This window comes from Triturus cristatus, chromosome 7 (genome assembly GCF_964204655.1).
Source record: "Triturus cristatus chromosome 7, aTriCri1.1, whole genome shotgun sequence".
NCBI lineage: Eukaryota > Metazoa > Chordata > Amphibia > Caudata > Salamandridae > Triturus > Triturus cristatus.
This window is the reverse complement of record NC_140590.1, coordinates 1,150,038,940-1,150,063,415: the sequence shown is the minus strand read 5'-3', so window position 1 is coordinate 1,150,063,415 and position 24,476 is coordinate 1,150,038,940. Positions and strand designations below refer to the sequence as shown.

The 24,476-nt window shown below is 43.1% G+C and overlaps 1 protein-coding gene across 2 annotated transcripts in view; it reads left to right on the top strand.

Annotated features, from left to right (window-relative positions):
• BRD8 (bromodomain containing 8) overlaps positions 1 to 24,476 on the top strand; it is a 716,998-nt gene that overhangs the window by 296,210 nt on the left and 396,312 nt on the right. For both annotated transcript variants that reach the window (XM_085618373.1, XM_085618372.1), the window contains exon 17: positions 10,306 to 10,398. In XM_085618373.1, the coding sequence (XP_085474499.1) occupies positions 10,306 to 10,398 (93 nt within the window). The remainder of the gene's footprint in view (positions 1 to 10,305; positions 10,399 to 24,476) is intronic.

Below are 24,476 nucleotides of genomic sequence, written 5' to 3'. Positions count from 1 at the left end.
TTAAGGATAAACAAAAGGCATGAGACCACAACATTAAGCCTCTTTTAAATGGCGTAAAACAGGATAAGTTCCACTAAAAAACTTGAAACTTTAAGGTGTGGAAACGGAGTAAACTTCCTTAAAGAGATGCACACATCTTTGATAAAACATCAGGGAAGGCAGGAAACCGAGGATGATGAAGGATAAGAAGTCAGAGTCCTGAAGTTATGAGAGATTATCTGAAAAAAATATAAAGCCATGTGAGTAAATACTGATAAAATAAAGGATAAATTAGGTGAGCAAGCAAAGTGATTAAGACAAGCGTAAATGCGAAAAACATAAATAAGATTTCATGTCAATAAAAGTATATAACATTTCAATTCAGAAATAATAGATATGTTATACTGAAGATGTAAGATTAAATGGGAAAGAGGAGGGAGGGATAATGTTAGCCTCCGTGTCTTTAATGAAACCCAGATTCTCTAGTCATGTTAATAGGAGAATCGCAATTTCATTACAAGACCGGAGGCTACCATTATGCATGTTGGTAGCTTTGTAAGACTACGTCGGACATATGAGGAATTGGTTTGCAATAATGCTGAGCAAATGTTCTAGCATTCGACCAGTCAGCAGCCTTAAGGATATCGTCCAACTTACCTCCGGACCAGAAAGATTTACTGGCCATTGCACCTCTGATAGAGTGAGCTTTGAACATATTTAGATCAATACCTGCTAGGTTCATAACAATTTTAACCCACCTAGAAATAGAACTAGAGGAGATAGCTCTGTGAGGTTTAACAAAGGAGATGAGTAGCTGAGTCACACCTGAAGGGCGAAGAGAATTCATTCTACAATCGTATTCTTTCATACAATCAACGACGCAGAGTTTAGGGCAAGAATCAAAACGAGGGTAAAAGATGGAATCGGACATAGTCTTTGTTCTTTTAAAGAGATCAAAATTGACTCCGAACATGTTGTATGATCTATTAGATATTTCAAGAGCTTTAACATCAGAGACTCTACGACAGGAAATTAAGCAAAGTAAGGTAGCGAGTTTGATAGAAAGACTTTTATTGTTCAGAAGGGTATTATTAGGCCAGTTTGAAAAAAGATTAAGAATTAAGTTGACATCCCAGAGGGATTGATATCTAGGTCTAGGGGGTCTCCTGAGTCTGATGCTTTTGAGAACGCACTCTGCAGATAATTGTATTTTTACCAATTGTCTTACCATTAACGAGGGAATGTCCTGCGGAGATGGCAGATCTACAACAATTAATAGATCTATAACTAAGGCCTCGTTCGAATTGTTCTACAAGAAAATTGATTATGCCAACGATAGGTGCTTCAACGGGATCCAGATTCCTTTCCAAGCACCAACGAACCCATGATTTCCAAATGATGTTATACCGGTAGTGTGTGCCGAGAGCCCAAGACTCCCCGAGGAGAGTTGAAGCTGTTGACGAAAGTCTTGAGAGATCATTGGATCTCCTGACACTCTCTAGGCAAGAAGGGTCAGCTTCCCTGTTTGAGCCATGGGGTGAAGATGACCGTCTATGTCTGTAAGAAGATCCACTAGGGAGGGAATTAGGAATGGAAGGTCGTAAGTCATTTCCAAGGCAGTTGGAAACCAAGCCTGAGAAGGCCAAAAAGGAGTGATTAGGACGATCGAGCATCAATGTTGTCTGACTTTCTGAAGGACCCTCTGGATCATTGAAAAGGGGGGAAAGGCGTAACCGTTGGTGCCTTGCCAAGGTTGAAGGAAGGCATTCACTGCCAGAGCAACCGGGTCTGGCATCCAACTGTATTAATTCTGGATTTGGAAAGTCAACCTGCTGGCAAAGAGGTCTCTTGATCTCATTACCTTGGTGAAACACCAAGGGGCTGAAGAAAGACCGAAAGGGAGTGCTTTGAATTGGAAGAGATGTTTTTTCCATAAGAATTGAAGGAAGGGTTGGTGAACTTTGGCCATGGGGATGATAAAGTAAGCGTCCTTCAGATCTAATTTTACGAGCCAATCTGCCTCTAGGAGTGAGTCTCTGAGGAGGTGAATACCCTCCATTTTGAAGTGTCTGTAAACGAGGTATTTGTTGAGATGCCTTAGATTTATGACGGGTCTCCAACCTTTCTCTTTTTTTTGACAAGGAAGAGGGTGCTTATAAATCTTAACGTCTCTAGAGGGACTTCTACTATAGCGCCCTTCTGAAGCATGGTGGAGATTTCCTCCTCTATTATCTTTTCCTGATCTAGGGTAAGATTCATCTCTCTTGGGAAAGAAGACTGGTAAGGAGTTTCGGTAAAGTCTATAGTGTTGTTGTCGTTGAGAGCACCGCGGGATCTGAAGTTTCTGGAACGAAATCCTCTTCCTTTTTGTGGAAAGAATTGAGGTGTATTCGAGGGGAGGAATCCCCTTCCGCGATATCCTCTTCCTCTAGGGTAGGGCCTGCGGTTGAAGCGGCCAAAAGAGAGGCCCGTCTACCGGCCCTTCCGAAAAGGTTATTTGAGTTAAAAACTCTTTTCATGTTCTGGTGGGCTTTATCTAAAGCCGTAAAGGTCGAGACATATTTTCCTAGTGTTTTGATCATGTCTTCGCCAAAGACCAAGCCCTTGGGGTTGATGGAGGGTTCTTTGTCAGCTAAGTCACTTAATTTTGGACTAATTTTGGTAGAGACTAGTCTTCTCCTCTCTGAGTTGAGGCTGGCATTAGCATTACCTAAAAGAACGAGAGCTCTCTGGCTAAGTCCTCTAATTATTTCAGTGTTTAGTGGGGTGCCATTAATGTGGCTATCTTCAGTAATGTCAATAATTCTTGCAAGGGGGCCTAGGATATCTAGGACTCTATCTTGACATCCTTTAAGGGATCTCTCCATTCCTTTTCTCAGGTCTCTTCCGAGCTTGAAGAGGTACTTGATGAGTTCTGGATCAAGGTTTGGAGTTTGGCAGGTTTTATCTCCGATGGAAGGTCTGGAGCATTCGGCTCTTAATAGGTTCCGAGAATCCCTGTCTAGAGGGTTCCTTAGCCATTTGTTAATAAATTTGCTCACGTGGTCCTGCGGGATCCATTCTGAGCTCCTGGGGTGTTTAATATTAAGAGGAGAGAACATTTCTTGGCCTAGGGGGTCTAGAATGGTATCTTTAGAAGAATGAGAGAGATCTTCATCGAGGGAGTTGAACTCAAGATCGTCTTCGTCGAGATCTAAGATATATTAGTCAGGAGAATCAGAGGCATCGTCATTATCAAAATCATCATCATTTTCATCAAGGTCATCATTCTGAGCACTATGATATTTTGTGCCGCAGGGGACACCCAGATATTTTGTGCCGCTGAGGACACCTTTATGCGTTGTGCCGCTAGGGACATCTTTATGTGTTGTGCCGCTAGGGACACCCAAGGTATTTGAGGTGCGGTGACCTCCCATGTAGGTTGAGGTACTAGGACCTCCAGTGCTCTTGGGGATAAAATCTAAATTCTTACTTTTTTAAAGTCATTTTCCCCTTGTATGAGAGAGATCTTCTTTGAGTGTATGTTGATCTAGAGTAATATCGTCCTCTTCACATAGGAGGGATATTTTAGAAGTCATTACTTTAGAAAGAGTTTCCAACATACAGGATCTCATTTCCTCATGGATGATGTTTCTAAAGGCCTCAATATTTAGGTTGAGGGTAGGTACGCTAGCCTCTGCTTCTTCTGAATCAAGGTCAGACATGATAAAGGAGGAAAATTAAAGGAAATAAAATGTTCTCCCCTTTTTTTAATTTTTTTTTATAATATAATATAAAGGTTTTAATAAAATGTTCTCCCTCTCTTTTTTTAAATTTTTTTTATATTATAAAGTAAAGGTTTGGTAATAGAATAATTATTTTCCAATGAATTAAAGATGGATGGGCTTTAAGATGCAGGTTTTGCTAATAAATATATTTTCCTGGGCTTTAGGAAGCGTTTCTGTGTAACTGCCAGCTGATCTAGCCTCCGGGGATCGAAAATGCGCTCGAGCGCGATCACCGGAGGCTGTTGTTACAGTGGTTGCCAGGAGACGGGTAATACGTAAATACGAAGGCCTTGCAGGCCGTGTTTACAAGGAAAAGTATCGAGGAATGTTCCTTGGCAACGCCGCGACGTTAGCGGTGCGTTGCCAAGGTTCATTCCTCAAACCATCATCGCACCGAAGTGTCTTTTTTGGAAAAAAGTCCGAACGCGGTGCGTGGGAGCGATGACACGAGAACGGGGGGCTGTCGTTAACCCCGTTGCCTGAGGGGAAGAGCGGGCAAGAGAAAGCTTCGAAGAGTGAGCTTTAAGTATTTATTTTTCGAAACGAGATAGAGCGAGCGGATGAACAAGGGGCAATAACGTGGGTGGGAGAGCGCGTACCTCCGTAAATTGGAGGTCGCGGTGACATGAAGGGAAAGGAGTGTGGGGGGGTAAAACGCCCAAGTGAATGCGGAAGGGAAGGAAAAAAACTGATTATTACATCACTAGGTTACATTACTACATCACTAAGGCAAATAAGAAAAAGTCAAAGAAAGTAATGAAAGCACATGAACAATATCGTTATCAAACATGAGGAGTAAGGAAAAGAACTTATCTGCCTGGAGCCGCATTTAAAAGAGGCTTAATTTTGTGGTCTCATGCCTTTTGTTTATCATTAACATTCTATATGGAACACTTGCTTTATGATGTATGCGGCTGCTTGGAAACGCATTAAAAGTGATATGCATAATGGTAGCCTCCGGTCTTGTAATGAAATCTATTTGTGCGCCAGGCGCTCTTACCTTCGAGATCAGTCCAATCTCTTTAGGATATCACAATCTGTAAGTATTGTGGATGGTACAATTCTTCAGTAGTTCCCAACTTTCCTCCCACCGATGTTCGCTGTTTGCCCCGTGACCTTGGTAAACCATGCCCCTTGCAGATGCAGAAGACGAGGACCGATGCACATCTGCTCCACTCAGCCAAGGAATAGGTTTATTCCTGAGCCCCTCCCAGTATGACCGTTGCCCTTGCACTACTGGGAAACATAGTCAGGTGCTTGAGATTCTGAACCGTACCAGGCAAGTTCCATACTAGTCTTAAAGGGAAATAAAGAACATTGCTAGTTGCTAGTTCTGCAGTTTGAATACTATGCATTCAGTCCAACCATCTACAGTATATGTTCAGTCCAAACCATAGTTAAATCAGTGGACAACGCCACAAGTACTTGCCAGTGCTATATGATCCATGCACTTTACCACAGATAGGTTTGCCACACGTTTTCTTGGCATACCATTGATGATTACTGCCTGATGAGGGCAGAATGGTGGTAGTGTCCCTAGAGCCGCAGCCCATAGCCATGACATTACGTTGTTGCGCTCTTCCTCGTACCCTGGGGAGGCCTCTGCATGTTTTCTGCTTCGTTCTCTCTCTCTGCCCTTTGCCCCGCCAGGATTTTACATTTAACAGTCCCAGAAAGCCCCTTTCCCTTTCTGAGTGTTCCAACTGACCACGTGTGGTCTGTGACCTTCATTGTTGTTATTGCCCACAATGCTTCTCTTATACTATTATTTGGTGCTCTCTGCGGTGCTGGCTTCTATGACTAGGAGCTAGCAACTCTCCTAGGCCTCCCGTTCTGGTTTTTTTGTCCCACTTGACTTTAAGGGAATGTTGTAGTATTATGTTTCTATGGACTGTTCTTTCCAACTCATCTTTATTCTCCTGCCATGATATCTTCTTCCCATGGTTTTGCACAAGTTGCAATTTCAGTTCCGTTCAATGTTTCTGGTGAAATGTTTTCTGCTTGACCTCCCTTCCGGGCAGCCGGTCTCTCTTTTGTATCTTAATTCAGACAGGTTAGCCTAGTCGGGGATACTTTCTACGATCCGGTTTGCAGACCCTCCTCCGGGGATGCTATTGTTTTGGTATCTCATTCTAAGGTAAGGAATCAGTGGCTAGACCTCTCTATCAGATGAATAAGTTACTTACCTTAGGTAACACCTTATCTGGTAGTGACAAAATATAGCCGCAGATTCTTTACTAATCCTCCCCACTGTACGAACTGATTCTTTCAACAACAAAAAGAAAAAGATATATATATATATATATATATATATATATATATATATATATATATATATATATATATATATATATATATATATATATATATATATATATATATATATATATATATATATATATATATATATATATATATATATATATATATATATATATATATATATATATATATATATATATATATATATATATATATATATATATATATATATATATATATATATATATATATCACCTACTGGCGGTCGCCAGTAGGTAGTTATAGTTAGGACCACGTTTCCATAGGAAATCCGCAACATTCTATTTTGAATAACTTTGGCGCCGGTCGACGAATCCTCGCGAATTTTTCAAAATAGGTGGGGCGCTACGCTCCGCTCCTACCCTGAAAGTCTCGGGGGGATTCGTCAAGCGGGGGCTGAGATAAAAGGGGGGTCCCAAAACGCGTTTTTCCCATGCATTTTTCCATAGGACCTTTAGACACAGCTACAGCCCGAACGGCTGAACAGAATTACTAGAAATTTGGCAGAGAGGTAGTCCTCAGGTCAAGGAAGTGCCTTTTGTAGGTTTGGTGTAAATCTGTTCAGTAGATTCTGAGAAAATAGCCTTTAAATCAATATATATATCTGAGCCAGCTTACGGTGCGCTTACGGTACGCTTACCGTACGCGTACGGTGGCGTGCGCGAGCGCGATTCTGATTGGCTCTTAGATCTTAGTAAACATTCGAATCGGCCGAAACCAGGAAGCGGCGTCCGCCATTTTCTCTCTCGCACTGAGAGTGTGGATTAAAATACAAAGCACAAAAACATGTAAAGGGGCTGTTTGGACAGCTCCAAAACACCTAGCCATGTTGAGGGAGTCCCCAAAGATCCCCCAAGGCCAAAAACGGAATTTTTATTTTTTCGCTAATTTCGCCGATTACGCTTACCGTACGCGTACGGTAAAAAAATGTTAAAAAAAAAAAATTATCCACACTCTCCCCACCCCGTGTGCAAATGGTGCCCGAAGGGCACCATTTGTGCATGCCTTTTAACAGGTGTGAAAAATTAAAATATTACCTTTCAAAACGAAGTGCATCATATGTCCTCCATGTGCTCACCGTGCGTGCACGGCACTAACTGCGTAAAGTGGGCGCGCGGTGCGCGAAGCGCACCGCGTGCTTACTGTGCGCGCACGGTGCGCGAAGCGCACCGTGCGCGCACGGAACGAACTCCGTTAAGTGGGCGCGCACGCCACGAATGGCGTAAAGTAACTTAGCATTTAAAAAAACGTACAAATTCACTGAAAAAACCATAGGTTTCACACACGTTATAGTTAGGAATTAGCATTTAAAAACCCTTGCAAATTCACTGAAAAAACCATAGGTTTCACACGTTATAGTTAGCGGAAATTTTACTGATAAAAAACCAATGAAATTCCCCCGTTATAGTTAGTGCAGGCAACTATAACTCACGCGACCGCAATCTTCTGCTGATGACATATGTGTCTTTATGAAAAAAAAATATTTGTAATATATGTATAGCTAAAAATTTATGGAAGAAGACATGGGCAAATAAGTGTCTAAATACAGTATTAGCATCAGCAGAGGATTGCGGTCGCGTGAGTTATAGTTGCCTGCACTAACTATAACGGGGGAATTTCATTGGTTTTTTATCAGTAAAATTTCCGCTAACTATAACATGTGTTTAACCTATGGTTTTTTCAGTGAATATATATATATATATTATCTACTGGCGGTCGCCAGTAGATAGTTATAGTTAGGACCGAGTTCCCATAGGAAATCTGAAAATTCTATTTTAAATAACTTGGCGCCGGTTGACTTATCTTCGTGAAATTTTCAAAACTAATTGGGCGCTCCGCTCAGCTCCTACCCTGAAAGTCTCGGGGTAATTCGTCAAGCGAGGGCTGAGAAAAAAGGGGGGGTCCCAAAACGCAGTTTCCCCATGCATTTTCCCATAGGACCTTTAGTCGAAGGTACAGCCCGGACGGCTGAACAGAATTACTTGAAATTTGGCAAAGAGGTAGTCCTCAGGTCAGGCATGTACATTTTGCATATATGGTGTCAATCTGTTCAGTAGTTCCTGAGAAAATTGCAGTTAAAAGTACATAAATATCTATATGCGCGCACGGGGCGCGCACCAAATGTCCGCGAGCGTAATTCTGATTGGTGGTTAGATGTCAGTCAACATTCCAATCGGTCGAAATCAGGAAGTGTCGGACGCCATTTTGTGTGTGACAGTGAAAAAGAAAGGTGGAGAACGTGAAAAGGGGGCAGGGTAGAGAGTTCCTGACCCCCTAGCCTTTGTCAGGGGGTCCCTGAAGGACCCCGAAGGGTGAAAAAAACATTTGATTTTTTTTCAAAAAATCGCGGGGTGCACGCACCCCCCCAGCCGCCATTTTGAGTTTTAGAGGCAGAAGAGAGCTAAAAACACAAGTGGAGAACGTGAAAAGGGGGCAGGGTAGAGAGTCCCTGACCCCCTAGGCCTTCTCAGGGGGACCATGAAAGACCCCTAATGTCCCCAAAAAAATATTGCGCGGTGCGCGCACGGTGCGCGCACGCATCAGAAATGAATTACTTTTAACCCGATTTCTAAAACATGAAAAGGAGGCAGGGAAGACACTCCCTGACCCCCTAGACCTTCTCAGGGGGTCCCTAAAGGACCTCGTAAATAAACAAAAAACATTTCGTTTCATAAAAAAAATTGCCGGTGCGCGCACCGTGAAAAACCGTTTAAAAAAAAAAAGAAATTTTACACTGTGTAAGTTTATAGAAGATATTAACTATGCTGTTCAACTTTATCCAAATTAAAAAAAAAGAGCTGAGCCATTCCATATCACAGGATGCAGTCAATCTATAACTATATACATAGGTAGTTTATTGTAAAATAAATATATAAAAAATATAATAATACATACATAAATTAGCATTTAAAAAACCTTACGAATCCACTAAAAAAAAAACATAGGTTTCACACACGTTATAGTTAGAAATTAGCATTTAAAAAACCTTGCAAATTCACTTAAAAAACCATAGGTTTCACACACGTTATAGTTAGGAATTAGCATTTAAAAAACCTTGCAAATTCACTGTAAAAACCATAGGTTTCACACACGTTATAGTTAGGAATTAGCATTTAAAAAACCTTGCAAATTCACTGAAAAAACCATAGATTTCACACACGTTATAGTTCGGAATTAGCATTTAAAAAACCTTGCAAATTCACTGAAAAAACAATAGGTTTCACACATGTTCTAGTTAGCTGGACATTTCACTCGTACAAAACCATTGAAATTCCTCCGTTATAGTTAGTTCAGCTAACTATAACTCGCGCGACCGAAATCCACTGCTGATGACGTCACATATTACATCACTCATGACATGGTCAGTGACATCACTCATGACATCACTGATGACATCTCAAATGACATCACTTAAAATTAGTCAAGGCCTTTTGGGATTTAAATGCCATTCTTACAAGGTTTATGGGGTCATCCTTATAACAATTACATTCCAGTGGTCTGCAGGAATTGTCCTGTAAATGTGTCTCCTTAGTTTCGAAAGCTTTGCTAAGCAGTCAGTCACGTCCAGGCCCTTGATGAACTGGGTTTGAAGCTCACAGTAGTATTGTTTGCACATTCAAAATTGTTTCTTAAAGTTATATTGCAGTTCCATGTTAATAAAGCAATGGAGTTACCATCCTTCTTCACTAGATCACAGTGCACAGCATAGTGTTGCTTGTACTGCATGTCAAAAGAGCTATCATGTACTAGATTGATGGCACAAAATCTTTCAGTTTTTTCCAGCGATGCTATGTAGTATTTACACAGCGTCATCAGGTGAAGGCTGTTTGTCCATCTTTCTTTCATCTTCTCTTTCTATCACACGCCACCTTTATGGCTATCTCCTGCCCTCTGACACTCCTTCCTTCATTGCTTTGTTCCTGCCTGATTTACAGCACTTCTTTCCTCTTCTCATTTCCAGCCAGATTCCTAAAGTTTGCTACCCCTTACATTCTTCTGCTCCACTAGTCGAAGTTGTGTGCATGTTTGGGGAAGCTTTTACTTCCATAAAGCTTCTCCTTCATTTCCACTCCCCTGAATCCTCATTTCCTCCTTGCAAAATGAGATGGTCTCTGTGCTGGACTAAGCGCTGTATAAGCAACCAGTAAATGGATATGCTTTGTGGGTGCTGTGTGTTTTATTAGTGAGTGCTAAATAAATGGCTGGCCTGCATTGAAGTATGTGTTAGTGATTTAGGATATGTTTTGTCTTGTTTTAGGTCTGTCTGCAGTGAGGACCAAGAAGCACTTCAAGCCCAGAAAATATGGAAAAAAGCTATTATGCTGGTGTGGAGAGCAGCAGCCAACCACAGGTATGTAGCTTAGCAGTGGAAGTAGTAGCCAGCAATAAGCTCATAAGCAGCCAGTGACCAACTCTTACCTCCAAACTTACCTAGTTTTGCATTGCGTCCATTTAGCTTCCACATGTTGTGCATTATTATGTCAACTTTTGGTTTGGTCCAGAAATCTTCTCTTATTTAACTTAGGTTTTTCATTTTGGGCATCGACTATTGGATGAGTCAACCTGACTCACTGTAATAATGAACGTAAGTTGACAATGCCCCAGTATGTCTGTGTCATGCTCATATTCTTTTATTTCGCTATTGGGTTCAGGCAAAAGTAGGAGCTCCATTCTGAAGTTATTGTAACTGAAGAGAAGCGATATTGATCCTCGGTGATCATAGTTAAAGAAAGAGCTTTGAGCGAAAATCAATTTCTCTGGTAGGAGGGAAGTTTCCAACATTGACAAAACCAAGGAGACAGATTTTTCCCTTTGTGCTTTGATCACAGGATGATTAGAGCATGAATATTTTGTGCCATTTGTGAGATGTAGTCTTCTTCTCTACCTCAAAGGAGGGGTGAGGGTGTATTGGAAAATATTTTATTTAGCTTGTGTCTGAGGTGCCACCATTCCTCCCACCTCCTACTCTTATGTAGTGTGTACCTGTTCTAGATTGACATGCTGTAATGTAAATAATTATGTAGCAGCACAAGTGTAGGTGGGACAAATATTTACTTTAATACCTTCTGAACCACGTGGGCTTCCACCTTTGATTTTGCCTCCATACATTAATACGTTGCACGTATGTACTGAAAATCATGTGACTGTTCTGTGTATCACTGAACAAAGATTTGGTTATATATGCTAGGGTGATCTATTTCCTGTGAAGTCTTGGCTTTACCTCGTTTTTATGTTAAGGAGTAAAATATTTAGATAGTTTGAACAATACACCTTGCTGTCGTAGTTTTGGATACTGGCAGTTCTTTACCTTGTGATACATGTAGTACAAATAACTGCTGTATTTATGTAAAAGTTTACAGTCTACATAACTACTCTCCTTAGACATAAGGTATAAAGTGTTTTTCCTGATGATGTTTTTAGTTTCTGAAAGAAAGCTGGTAACTGTATGGATTACCTGACATAAAAATTAGAAACTACTTTTGATAAGAAGTTAGGATTAACTCTTGTTACCTCTTTATCTTGTGTCACTGTAAATATTGTTCTTGCATAGTCAATGCTTACAATTCATTTACTGTGCATAGAGACGCACCTATTTTAAATGTCAAAAATGTTTGCGCATCCTCTGCATTCGTTCAAGAGGTGTTTTCCTAAGGTGATAAACCCAGGTGTCTTTTTTTCAAAACTCTTTTTATTAGGTCAGCTGATATAGTATTTGTAAGTATTACAAAGCAATGAGTACATACAGTCTTCCACATATTGAATACCAAGCAGGTGACTTTTATATAATAGTTATAAAACAAGAAAGATAAAGCCAGGTTTAAGTTCCACATAAATGACTGGGCAAGAATTTTGGTTCACAAACCTCATCCACTGAGATGCATAACACTTTCAAGCCAGTGATTTCCTTGCTTCACTAATAACTTTAAAATATTTGGTTGATGAGTTCAGTTATCCAAATTCTAAGACCTCAGGAGTCATGCTGGTAGATTCAAACCTCTTGATTTGGATGACACACTCGCCTCTCTGCATTATTAGGAGATTTGGGAATTTTTGCATTTTTATGACATTAACTTTTGCCATAATTATCATATTGCAAAATTGTGTTTGGTGTACCAATACTATTATTTTCATGTTTTTGTGCCTGTACCTTTTAATGACTAGAGGGTCAGTGAAATGGTAGGGAAAAGTGGTCAAAAGGTTTAAAACAATCTATCAATAGCCCATTCCCCTGAGGCAGGGGATGTGACGATTTTAATCTCTTTAGTTTCCCATTGTGATTGGGCCCCTCCAGTCTTGGCTCTTCCAAGAGTGGTAAGCAGGTGAACAATCAAAATATGAACTTTTTCTACTATTGCACAGCAAGGGGACTCTGCATAGTAAATTTAATAAATTAGGGCTAGGTCACTCAAGTTTCTCCCAAAAATAATATTAATATATCATACTGAGTTTTGCAGCGTGAATCTTTTCTGGATTCACATGCTTTGCATTATTCCACCATCTAGTGGTTGGGTCCGAAATTCTCCATTAAATATTTTTTAATTTTTCTCTTTTTGCTGTTGGTGGGCGTCAACGCACCTCCGTTTGGTGTCCCTGTGTGATGTCGTTGTGCTTCCTTTGGAAGCTCCCACCTGTTATCGCCATCTTCAGATTTTTTTTTCCTCCGTTGGATCTGGAAGCGTGCTGACTGAAGATCGTTAGAAGTTCACCGAAAGTCATTCGAAGTTATGGAAAACATCTAAAGAAGGTGCCAGGTGAGATTTCGAAAGGAGGCGAACAATTTCCTCAACGGATTAGTAGAATATATGTGTGGGGGCTCCTTGTATTTAGTAATGGAGAAAACACCTTTCCAGTCTTGCAAAAAACTGCCACAACCATTTCGCACAGAAAGACAAACATCCGGTCTACAATCTTTGCCTGCCCATACATCATGGCAGTTAGGACTGCAGCAACTGTTCCGTGTTCACAATGAAGACCCTGAGGGTAAGAGAGAGGCAGAGGCGAACCCAGCACACCATGCAACGATAACAACAACCCCCATCTCTCTACAAGACTTGGGCCTCTGAAGCAACAAGGAGGAGAATGTTGCCGAATGACCAGAAGGGGAAACAGGGGTCGACATACAGATCATCGACATCGAGACACGGGGGGCCAAGACGACATCTAAAACTGAGGTAAGAGAACCATCGTCCTTGAAAATCTCACCCGAGTTGCAAACATCTGACTCAAAACCTCCCGAAGGGAGCCTCACCGTCAAAGCAGTCGATGTCCGTAGTCGCACCCCAAGACAAGGAACCTCTCGGTAACTTTGAAAGGGAGACCGCAGCGGGCAAGACACCTGACAAGGCCAAGTCTTCGAAGGACGCACAAGGGAAGAATGCCTCGATGTCCAAACCTGAAAGATTGTGAACAGATCATCACAGTCCGCTGATCGATTAGTTTGCGAAAGACTCTTCGACGTCGAAGAGGAAGACTAGGGATAATCTCGACGCCGAACAACAGGCCGCCGACATCGAAAGAAAGAAAAGGCGTCTCAAAGCTGAAATGGTGATCCTGCTCCAGAAACGCAAAGACTTCCATGAAAGTCTGAAGGAGTTTCAAATCCCCAAAAAATCCTCGACATCAAAGGATCAGGGGAGAATAGCCTTGAAGAGATTGAGCCACCTCTAATTCTTGAGCCTCAGGAATAACTGGAGGAAGAAAACCTCTACGAAGAGGAGGAAGAACAAATGGCAGGACTTTATCAGGGTTCAAAAGCTTCTTAATACACTGAAATACAATGACAGGACTTAGACACAGACTCACCAGAAGAGGGGTTAGACCCATCAAGACCTTCACCTCCAGATGACATAGGCATCTACAACCAAGTGTGTAGAAAGGCAGCAGAAAGATATGGGTTCAACTAGAAGAATAAAAACCTAAAGGCAGTTTTCTGTTGGAGACTCTTCCTCCCATGCAATCAAAGAGCCAATTCTTGACTATGCTACCAAGTGCCTAGGAGCAGAGGAAGGAGTCCTGTAAAGAGCCTGCCGCATGTCGGCTCATCACACCAAGGACAGAGTAAAAATATAGGAATTCATTCAAAGATCCTGCCTACATAAGGGGTACTATGCCAGAAGACTCAATTATTACATCTACAGCAAGGAAAAGGGATAACATTCCAACTTTCTATGGAGAGTAAACAAATTGACCTCATGGGACGAGCACTCAAAAAAAATAATGAAAATCAGTGGCGTATTGCCAATTTGAAATGCACTACTGAATGGCCATGCCTACCAACACTGGAAGGAGATAGGGGAGCTTATGAAATGTCTCCCAGACCAATATTGAAAGAGGGCAGTGCACCCGGTGGAAGATGGCAAGAACATCGCCAATACATGCTTGAAGTCAGCACTAGACGTGGCAGAAACATCCAGTGGGCAGATGATGATAGCAGTAACTCAATGCCACCATGCCCGGCTTAGAATTTCAGGGTTCAAACCCGAAGTTCAAGCAAACATTCTGAATGTGCCATTTAATGGCGAACATCTGTTTGGAAGTGCTATTAACAAGACATTTAATCAGCTGATGAAAGACAACGAAACAGCCAAATCTATGGGAGCTCTACAGTTCAGAGGCAGTATGCGTAGATGGTCAGTAGCTTTGCGAAGACCCTCAGGAAGGGGCACATTCCAATCTGGGATACCAACAAACGTACCAACAAATCGTACAAAGGAGGCAGTCAAGAAACTCAATAGCAGCAGACTTGGCAAATCCAATAAGTAAGACAGTCCTTTCGTGGTCGAATACACGGAAGAGAACAGCCACAAAGGGGAGGGGCACAGACCACAAATAAGTCAGTCGCAACAGTCACATATAACGTACTACTAACATCAGAGACCGAAAAAATAGAAGACCACCAACTCCTACACATAACACCAGTAGGAGGCAGAATAAAAAACTTCCTTCAGGAGTGGAAGAAGATCACTTCAGACAAATGGATTCTAAACATAATACAGTATGGGTATTGCATAGAACTAGACTAGACATCTCCTTGCAGGGGGCCAAGAAGAAAGGTTAATTCTAAGAAGGAAACGTCCCATCTACTAAAAGAGGTAGAGGAAATGTTGGCAAAAGGTGCAATAGAAAGAGTACCAAAAGTAGCAATCAACAAAGGAAACTACTCAGCATATTTTTTGATCTCAAAGGTAGATGAAACACTACGGCCAATTCTAGACCTAAGGTTTATGAACAAATTTATCAAAACTAAAAAATTCAGTATGGCAACCCTACAGGAGGTCATACCACAACTGCAGATAGGGGATTACATGGCAACAATAGACGCCTATTTGCACATCCCAAATAATGCTGGCCACACAAAATTCCTCAGATTTGTAGTAGACAAAAAACACTACCAGTTCACGGTACTAGCCTTTGTTATCACATCCGCACCAAGAGTATTTACAAAGTGCCTAGCAGGAGTTGCAGCACACTTACAAACACAAGGCATACACGTTTATCCCTACCTAGATGACTGACCAGTAAAGTGCAAAGAGCACATACAACAAGTAACGAGAACTCTGTACAGGCTGGGATTCTCACTAAACATGGAGAAGTCATCTCCAGAACCAGAACAAGTGAAAATGTTTCTGGGGCCAAGAATCGATTCTTACCTAGGGAAAGTGTTTCCCAGCAAGAAATAACATAATCACTGTTGATGGAAGCACAGCTGTACCGGAAGGGGCAAGCTCTGACAGTGAGGACAGTGGGGAAGTTGCTAGGAATGATGGCTTCCTTCATCCATTTGATTCCAAATACAAGATTCTACATGAGACCAATTCAGGAATGGTTCCAAAATCAATGGTCACAGGTAACAGGGAGTTGGGAAGATCTTGTGTTGTCACACAAACGATAGAGGAGGAGATAGCGTGGTGGACCAGATCACATATAACACAAGGGAGAACATTTGCTCAACCAATTCCTACAGTGACCATTACAACAGATGTCTCTCAAATGGGACGGGGAGCTCACATGAACAATCTCAATGTGCGGGATGACTGGCAGGAACAGGATGCTGTACACCATAACAACATCCTGGAACTGAAGACAGTATTCCTAGTCTTAAAAGCCTTTGTGGGGGAATACAAAATTGATCCAAACAGACAACACAACCACCATGTTCTACATCAACAAGCAGGGGGACACAGTCCCTACCACTGTCGAAATTAGCACAAAAGCTATGGAAATGGACAATTTAAAGGAAGGTGGAAATCATAGCTGTCCATCTATAGGGAAAAGACAGTGTAGAGGCGGACAGACTGACCAGACATCCCTCGTTCTAATGAATACGAACTCAACTAAACGGTACTCAACAGGATTTTTCAGAAATGGGGAACTCCAAAAATAGATCTGTTTGCAACACCCCGGAGCGCAAATTGCCACAGCTTTGCCTTCAGACAACCTTGCCACCAATGCATGGGGAATGCACTGTCGATAAACTGGTCAGGGAAATTTGTGCACGCTTTTCCCCCGATACCACTACTATACAGGATGATCAGCAAATGCAATAGAGGAAAATCGTAACTTATCAAAGCTGATAATGTAAACCTTTTTCCCACAAAAGTGTGTAGGGTTGAAAGTAATAGTTATGTAAGCTCTTTGCTCACTCGGAAGGAAAGGGTAAAGCACATATGAGCACATGATAGTGTGGGGATAAACTGTGTTATTGTTTTTTTATATATATATTTCTATTTTATTTTGTGATAATTGAATTCTTATCATAACATCAAAACAAATTGAAGGAGGATATTCACACAGTATGTGTATGCCGGCGTTTACAAATCCTAAGGAAAAGTGCAGTACTACTTCAACAGTTTTCAACAGTACACATGTAACAGCTGTATTGCCCCGGTATACAATTTGTCATAATAGTTATAAATGACCACTCCTCCCTTAAATTGTACAGGGTTCTGTGCCATCTGCAAGTCCATAGACTTCATCCACCAGCCCCAATCCATAGTATTCCATTCAGCGTTCCCAAACTCTGCAAAATTTTCTGGGACAACCCCTACTGTGATAGGTAACCTTCTCTGCTGCCATGTAGAGGTCCATCCCTCGTTTCCATTCTTGAATAGTGGGCACTAACGGGGCCCCCAACCGCCTCGCCATATCTCTCTTGGCCACAACCAAACCTAGGACACTGAAGAGGAGGGGCCGTGGAGCGTCTACATCATTGGAAATTCCCAATAATATATATTTGGGATCTGTCGGGAGGGTAATATCCAAAATGGAGCTGAGCTCTCTTATTACCTCTGTCTAGTTTGTCTGTATGCAGTATAATCCCATATTGTGTTTAGGAAGTCTCTCTGTGCAGCGTTGCATTGGATACAGGTCGGTGTTGCAGCTTTACTCAAGCTATGCAATCTGTATCTATCATAATAGACCCTATGTAGGATCTTGAACTGAATCAGTCTCAGTAGAGATTTTATTGCTACTTTCCTCGGGTGCATCAGTGCAGAATCCCTATCAATGTCCTCCATTTCTCCCACATCTCGCTCCCATCGCCTTCAAAGTGCAGCCAAATTATCAGGCATGTTGTTATCCAGTGTTTTGCATGCAAGTCATCTCTTGTAGTAATCTCCGGTCCAATGGAACATACTCCGGTATCTCAGTTTCTACCAGCACTTCCGCAAGAATTGCATGCCTCAACTGTGCATACTTGAGAAACTGGGACAGGTGTAGATTGTATTCCCAGTGAAAAGTCGACACGGCCTTGAGCTCCCCATGTTGTAGGATGTCCCAGATAATGAAGATACCAATCATATCCTATGCCCTGAATCCTCGTAGCTTTCCCAGTTCTTTAAGCCTTGTACCTTGCCAGTGTTTTCCTGGTAATTCTGTGGGTCCAGCCAATTGCTTTTGTGGCTCTCTCCCACACTGTCTAGGCTACTTGGGACGCAGGGAGCAACCGTTTAACTCCTTTTCCTCCATACAGGTAATGTATGTGGGAGCGGGTCTCAGGAGGGCCCTTTCTAACCTAGAGGTGGGGTGGTCCTGAGGTGCAAAAGCCTAATTGTAGATATTAACTAAGTGTGCTGTACCTCAGTATCCAGGAGGGCAATCCCCCCCATTGTATGGGTTGTGTTGTCATGTTTTGAGCTCCACTCTCGGGTGGGTGCCCTTCCATTTCAGAGACCTCACTTCCCCATTAATTTTAGTGAATGTTTTCAGTAGAATTGGATATAGTATGTGTTCTGGAGAACATAGAGCAGCTCGGTGGGGTAATCATTTTAAAGAGAACTGCCCGACCTAGCAACAAGAGGGGAAGTTCCTTCATCTCTCCATGTCCTTCTGGAAGTTAGACACTATCCTCCCTAAGTTTCGGTTGTAACAAACCTCTCTCTGGGGTGTTAATAAAGATTGCAAGGTATTTAAAGCCATTGGGAGCCACCATTAGGTTTCCAGGTAGATATGACCAATCAATTGATTGCTGTGTTGAAAATAACACAGATTCATCCCAGTAAATCGTGTATCTCGAGTACTGCCATACTTCTCAGGTGTTTGAAAGAGCACTGGGAATGTCATTGCGGGTTCTGTTATATATAAAAGGATGTCAAACAATGTTATTTTTAATATTGGTGTGGGAGGTTGGGGCTACAAACAATAAAAAGGTTTTTACCTGTACAGACGGTAAGACCTGCACCAGATGGCATCAACTGGCAGTTGGTAAACTGCAAATCTTTACGGGAAAAACTAAAGGAATTAGCCACTGAAGTGCTCAAAGAAGTGCAAGACCAGTGGAAACTCACTCATGGTCACCATGTTGGAGGAGAATAACACATCATGTTTAACATGTATCACAATGAAGGCGAGACTTATTTGGACTGTTACTTTCTGGTCACGACATTGCCATGTTCTGCCCTTTTCTTCCATACAGTTTCTCTGATGTTTTAATGTCTGGTATATTCAAAGACTGGTGTTTTAATAAATGTATTATTCAAGTTGGATTCCATTTGTAAAATGGTCCAGTGTTTTAACCCCTTTGCTGCTAGGCCTCCCCCCCCCCCCCGTGCTAAGCCTTTATTTGGCTATTTGAGGTAGTTCACGCCCCTGTAACTTTTTGACCACATAAGGTATCCACGCCAAATATGCGTCCTTTTCTTCCAACATAGTGGGGATTCTAAAGGTACCCAGAGTTTGTGGATTCCCCTGGAGGGGACCCAGAAATTAGCCAAAATACAGCTTAATTTTGTTTTTGTTTTTCAGAAAAATGGGAAAAAGGGCTACAGATGAAAGTGTCTGGTTTTTTCCTGCTGTGGTGATGAAATCACCATCTTCCCATCTTTCAGAGACCAGCAGACTTTTGTCAGAAACCCAAAATGTTTTCCACAGTTTTGGTATTTTTCTGGGACATAGCCTATTTTTGCTATTTTTTGTGCTTTCAACCTCCTTCCAGTTAATGGTAGAAATGGGCATGAAAGCTATACGTTTTAGAAAAGTAGACAAAATTCTGAATTCTGCAAGGTGTCGTTTGTGTAGATCCTTCAAGGTTTCTTTATAAAAACTAACAGTTAAATATAGGAAAAAAGGAAAATCAGTGAAAAAAACGTTTTTTGTGTCAACGTTTTCACCTGTAACTTCTTCTAATTCTGACAGCTGTTTGAAAGCAATATACCGTTACATCCGCTGGACCTTTCTGGTTGTGGGGATATATAGGACTTGTAGGTTCACCAAGAACCCGACGAATCCAGAGCCAATAACTGAGCAGCGACTTGCAATGGTTTTTTATTATGTACCGGGTATATAGCAATTATTCTGGAAAAATGTATACATGGAAACATCGGTATGAAAGACACCTATGTATTTCTGAAATGGGAACAAAATATGAAGTTTAGAAACAGTAGATATTTGCACATTTCCGAAATTGGGAATACCCATACTAGCAAGATAATTATAGGTCATTTTTAGGTCTCGCCTAGCGTTGCTGCACACTTGCGCAGCTCGTTCGGCGAGATTTAATGCAGATGAGTACTTTTAGAAAAGGGCTTTAAGCCCCGCCCCTTATTTCCATTGGCTGGCGTCACCATTTATGCTAAACAGTGGCCAGCCATTGAAAAAGCTATCTGTGTTGCCTCCCTTTGGCTTTTTGGGATGGCCCACCCGGACTGGCTCGCCTGCTTTCCTTCTGTCGTAAGCGATTTCTTATCTTTATGGTGTCATGTATTTAAACTCTTGGCCCCATAAAGACAAGAGATCGATGACGATAGCTTGTTTTTAACTTTGAAACTGAGCCCCCGCCTAAAACGGCATCCCTCAAACCACCCTACGACGCACGATAAATAGCTCATGGGGTCAATGCATTTTTCTCCGAGATCTGTGTAACCTGCAGTTTGTGAAGGGCCGACTCGGCCATGTATGCTTCCTAGGAGGGTCGGGAAAGCACCGTTAATGAGGGGGTTCCATTAGCGGCGGACTGCAAAATAATGACCCCCTCCCCACGGAAAATGTGATGAAGACCCGGAGTCTCCATACCGCATACATATCCATTGGCCTCAGATTGGAAGGAGGGCCGCTGACGCGTATGGGCCCTCTCAGTGGTTGCCCAGCCCTCCTCCATCGTGTCGCTGGGGCTGCCAGTGCCTGCGTTACACCCCGCATCCTGTGTGTGCCATAACTCGAGTTGAGCATCACCACAGTTTCTACTCCCAGATATACCTCACCTTTCTTTTCTCATGAGTTCACCCTCTCCCTGTCCTCAGTCTTTCCTCACCGGCCCTTGCTGTCCTTTACACCTGTCCATTCCTCGTCTTCACCCGTCCCCTCTCCCTCATTAGTATCTGCTCCCCATTTCACCCGTATTCTCACCCCCTTATTTCTTCCTGCTGTCCTTTTTATCACTCCAAAATCCATCTCTTGCTCATTCGTCTCTGCTCTCATTTTATCTGTCTGCCCTCTCCCTCTCCCTCTCCCTCTTATTAGTCTGTGGTCTCTTTCACTCATCTTCCCTATTAGTTTGTCCTTTCCTTTCACCAGCCTACCACTCTCCACTCACACATCCCCGCTCTGCCTCCCGCCTGTTGTCGCTCCCTCATTAGCCCCTTCTCTCTTTTAACCAGTCTGTCCCCAGTCAGTCAGTCTACTCTTCAGTGAGTGCTCCCTGCTCGCTCCCCTTTCATCCGCCTATCTACTCTCCCCGCTCTCCTCTTCACCCAGTCCTCTCCTGCTCACTAGCTCCCGTGAACCATTCCCCCGTCTGCTACCCTCCCCACGCTGGTATTTTGTATCCATTCACCATTCGAGGACCCCGACCCCCTGGTTTGACTCGCATCCGTAGGTCCTGCCTCTCCCTCGTTGGTATCCTCTCTCCATTTCGTCCGTCTGTGCCTGCTCCCACACTGCCTCCTGCGCTTCTTTCAGCAGGCCGTCCTCGCTCCACTCACTGGTCCTCTGCTCACCTTTTCACCCGCCTCTCCCCGCTAGGCCGTGATCCTCTTTTCATCATTGGGCCTCTCTCCCATATCTAGTTGTAGTTCTCCATTGGCCAGTCTGCTCTCGCCGCCCAACCCCCAAATTCGACCATCCTCCTGTTCGTCCGTCTGTCCTCTCTCCCTCGTTAATATCTGCCCGTCTGTCCCTCATGCTAACCAGTGCCTGCACACTGCTCTCCTTTCCATCAGTCCATAATCTCCGTTCCTCATCTGTCCCTCCTCTCTTTCTCCTCAGCTGGTCCCCTCTCCCTCATTAGTCCCCGCTCTCTCTTTTTTCGCCCATCTGTCTCCTGCTCCTCTCACTGGGTCGTGTTTTGCTTTCGACAGCCTGTCCTCTCTCCATGCACTTGTCCCTTCTCTCGTTTTCATTCGCCTCCCTCCCCCTCACTATGATCTGCTTATCTTTTCAGCCGTCGCTCCCTCTTCCTTACTAGCCCCTGCCCCCCTTCCACAAACTCGGTGGCTCAATGCACCTGCTGGAGCGCGCACGAGGAGAGTGCAACTATATATAGACAAGGACACACACCGTGCGGCCGTTGACGCGTTTGGGTGGAAACGAGGGAGGGGAAGCTTATCGCGGGTTTGGCAAGTACATAGATGGTCTCCGTCAGAATACATTTCAGGACCTGTTTGTAATTCAACAACAAAAAACACAGATATTTTAAAACTAGCGAAGTGTTGCAAGGTCCCTTAAATCGTGGGGAAAAAAATCTAAATTGGGACAGTGCATTTCGAGACCAACTTGCGCCGACCAGCTAAAAGAGAGCGAGAACTCAGTGGGTTCATGCAGTGCCACGTCGAACCGTATGGTCATGTAATTAATTGATTCATAAACCACTAGCCTTGGGCCGCCTCAAGGCGCTTTCGGCAGACGAGGGGGCAGTCGTGGGGAGTGAAAGAGACACGTTTTGAATGCCCGCAATGGTGCCTTCTGCTCTAGTGGTACTAGGCGTTTTCTTCCAAGCCTCCTAAAATCAAACCACCACGGGAAATGGTTAATCTCTCAGGCACCCTTTGCTGTTGGAAATGAGAGGATGTGGTATAACGGCCAGAGCTGCCACTTCCCTACCTCGGGTCGAGTTTGCGCTACATAAAAATTGCAAAAAGAAATTGTAGTTGACCAGTTACATATGGTTTCCATTGGACACAGTTGCTTCGTGGCTTTAGGGTACTTGGGGCAAGCGCTCGACTACTGTGGAGGAGTCCCAGTCGTACCTTGGAATTTGTTTGTGGCATATGGTGGTGTGTGTCTGGGTTTTAATTCGAAGAGCACAGGCATATGGTCAAATGCACATATAAATGCTGCAGCTGAAACCAGTTGTAAATTGTCTGGCCGATTTTTCCTCCAGGGATGCCCCATATTAGACAAACGGAACACAAGCGACGCCGCAGTGGCCTGTGATCTTTTGAGAACACCGTATTGACCGACTAGAGAAATGAGGCAGCGCGGTGGGTTGACGTGCCGGCTGCCGAGTGGCATGTCACAGATATTAGCCATGGTGAGCTTGGCTCAACCTTTCATCCTCATCAGGGATAGGCTCAGTAATTTGGACAGCAGTAATAACCGTTGCTCATAGTGCCGCAGAGCCATAAGCATGTGAAATAAAGAAGCAAGCTATATATGTATTTAACCGTTAACCACGGACAGATGTCTAGTGAAAAGTGGAAATATATGGAAACAATATCCCCCACCTGTGAAAAAAATCGAAGAGCACGTGCCCACCTAATGTAAAAGGGGAGACTCCACCCAGTAGCTGAGCCAGTGTGTCATAGACCCCAATAAAGGAAAATAATGCCCCCCCCCTGCGGTTTCGGGGTGCTGCACATTAAATGCCCCGCGCTACTATAAATGCTTGAATGCAGATGCTCACGCACCAACCTAGAATATTCAAAAGTAAATTATTGCCTCCATCGCTGCCTTATAACAAAGCACATGGTTTATTTCTCGTTTGCCTCACGACCGTGACAACAGGCAGGCTGGTACCGCCGCCACTCATTCCTTGCACGGTTTGCCTCTGCTTCGCTGTAATGATAATGTGCTGAATGATGGGGCGAGAGGTTGCTGACTGCCTGCTGCTCACTAGCTTCCGTTCCCATAGTTGCCTATTTGTTGCCAAGCATTAAAAATGCAATAGGTCTCGCCTTTCCTTAGGTTAAAGCCATTTGCTTTGCTATACAATACCATTAGCAAAGCAAATGGCTTTAACTTAATCAAAGGCGAGACCTATTGCATTTTCAATGCTTGTTCAAAATGACTTCTTTTTTACACAGTGTCTTTCATTTGGAAGGCAGAAATGCATCGAAAGTCAATAGGTAATAACAGTTGCTCTACAATTCTGTGTTACCCTAAGTCTCCCGATAAAAATGGTACCTCACTTGTGTGGGTAGGCCTAGTGCCCGCGACAGGAAACGGCTCAAAACGCAACATGGACACACCACATTTTCACAATGAAAATTTCCCCCTTTTTCCAAAGTGCCTAGCTGTAGTTTTTGAACCCTAGCTCTGCCGGCACCTAGGGAAACCTAGTAAACCTATACATTTTTGAAAACTAGACACCCAGGGGAATCCAGGATGGGGTGACTTGACTGGCTCTCACCAGGTTCTGTTACTCAGAATCCCTTGCAAACCTAAACAATTGTCCAAAAAAAACACATTTTCCTCACATTTCTGTGGTGGAAAGTTCTGAAATCTGCGTGGCCCCACAGAATTCCACGCACCCCGCGTTCCCCAAAGTCTTCCTAGAAAAATGGCACCTCGCTTGTGTGGGTAGGCCTAGTGACCGTGACAGGAAACGGACCAAAACGCAACCTGGACACACCACATTTTCTCAGTAAAAAAGGACCCTTTTTTTGCAAAGTGGCTAGCTGTAGTTTTTGAACCCTAGCTCTGCCAGCACCTAGGGAAAACTAGCAAACCTATAAATTTTAAACACTAGACACCCAGGGGAATCCAGGATGGGGTGAC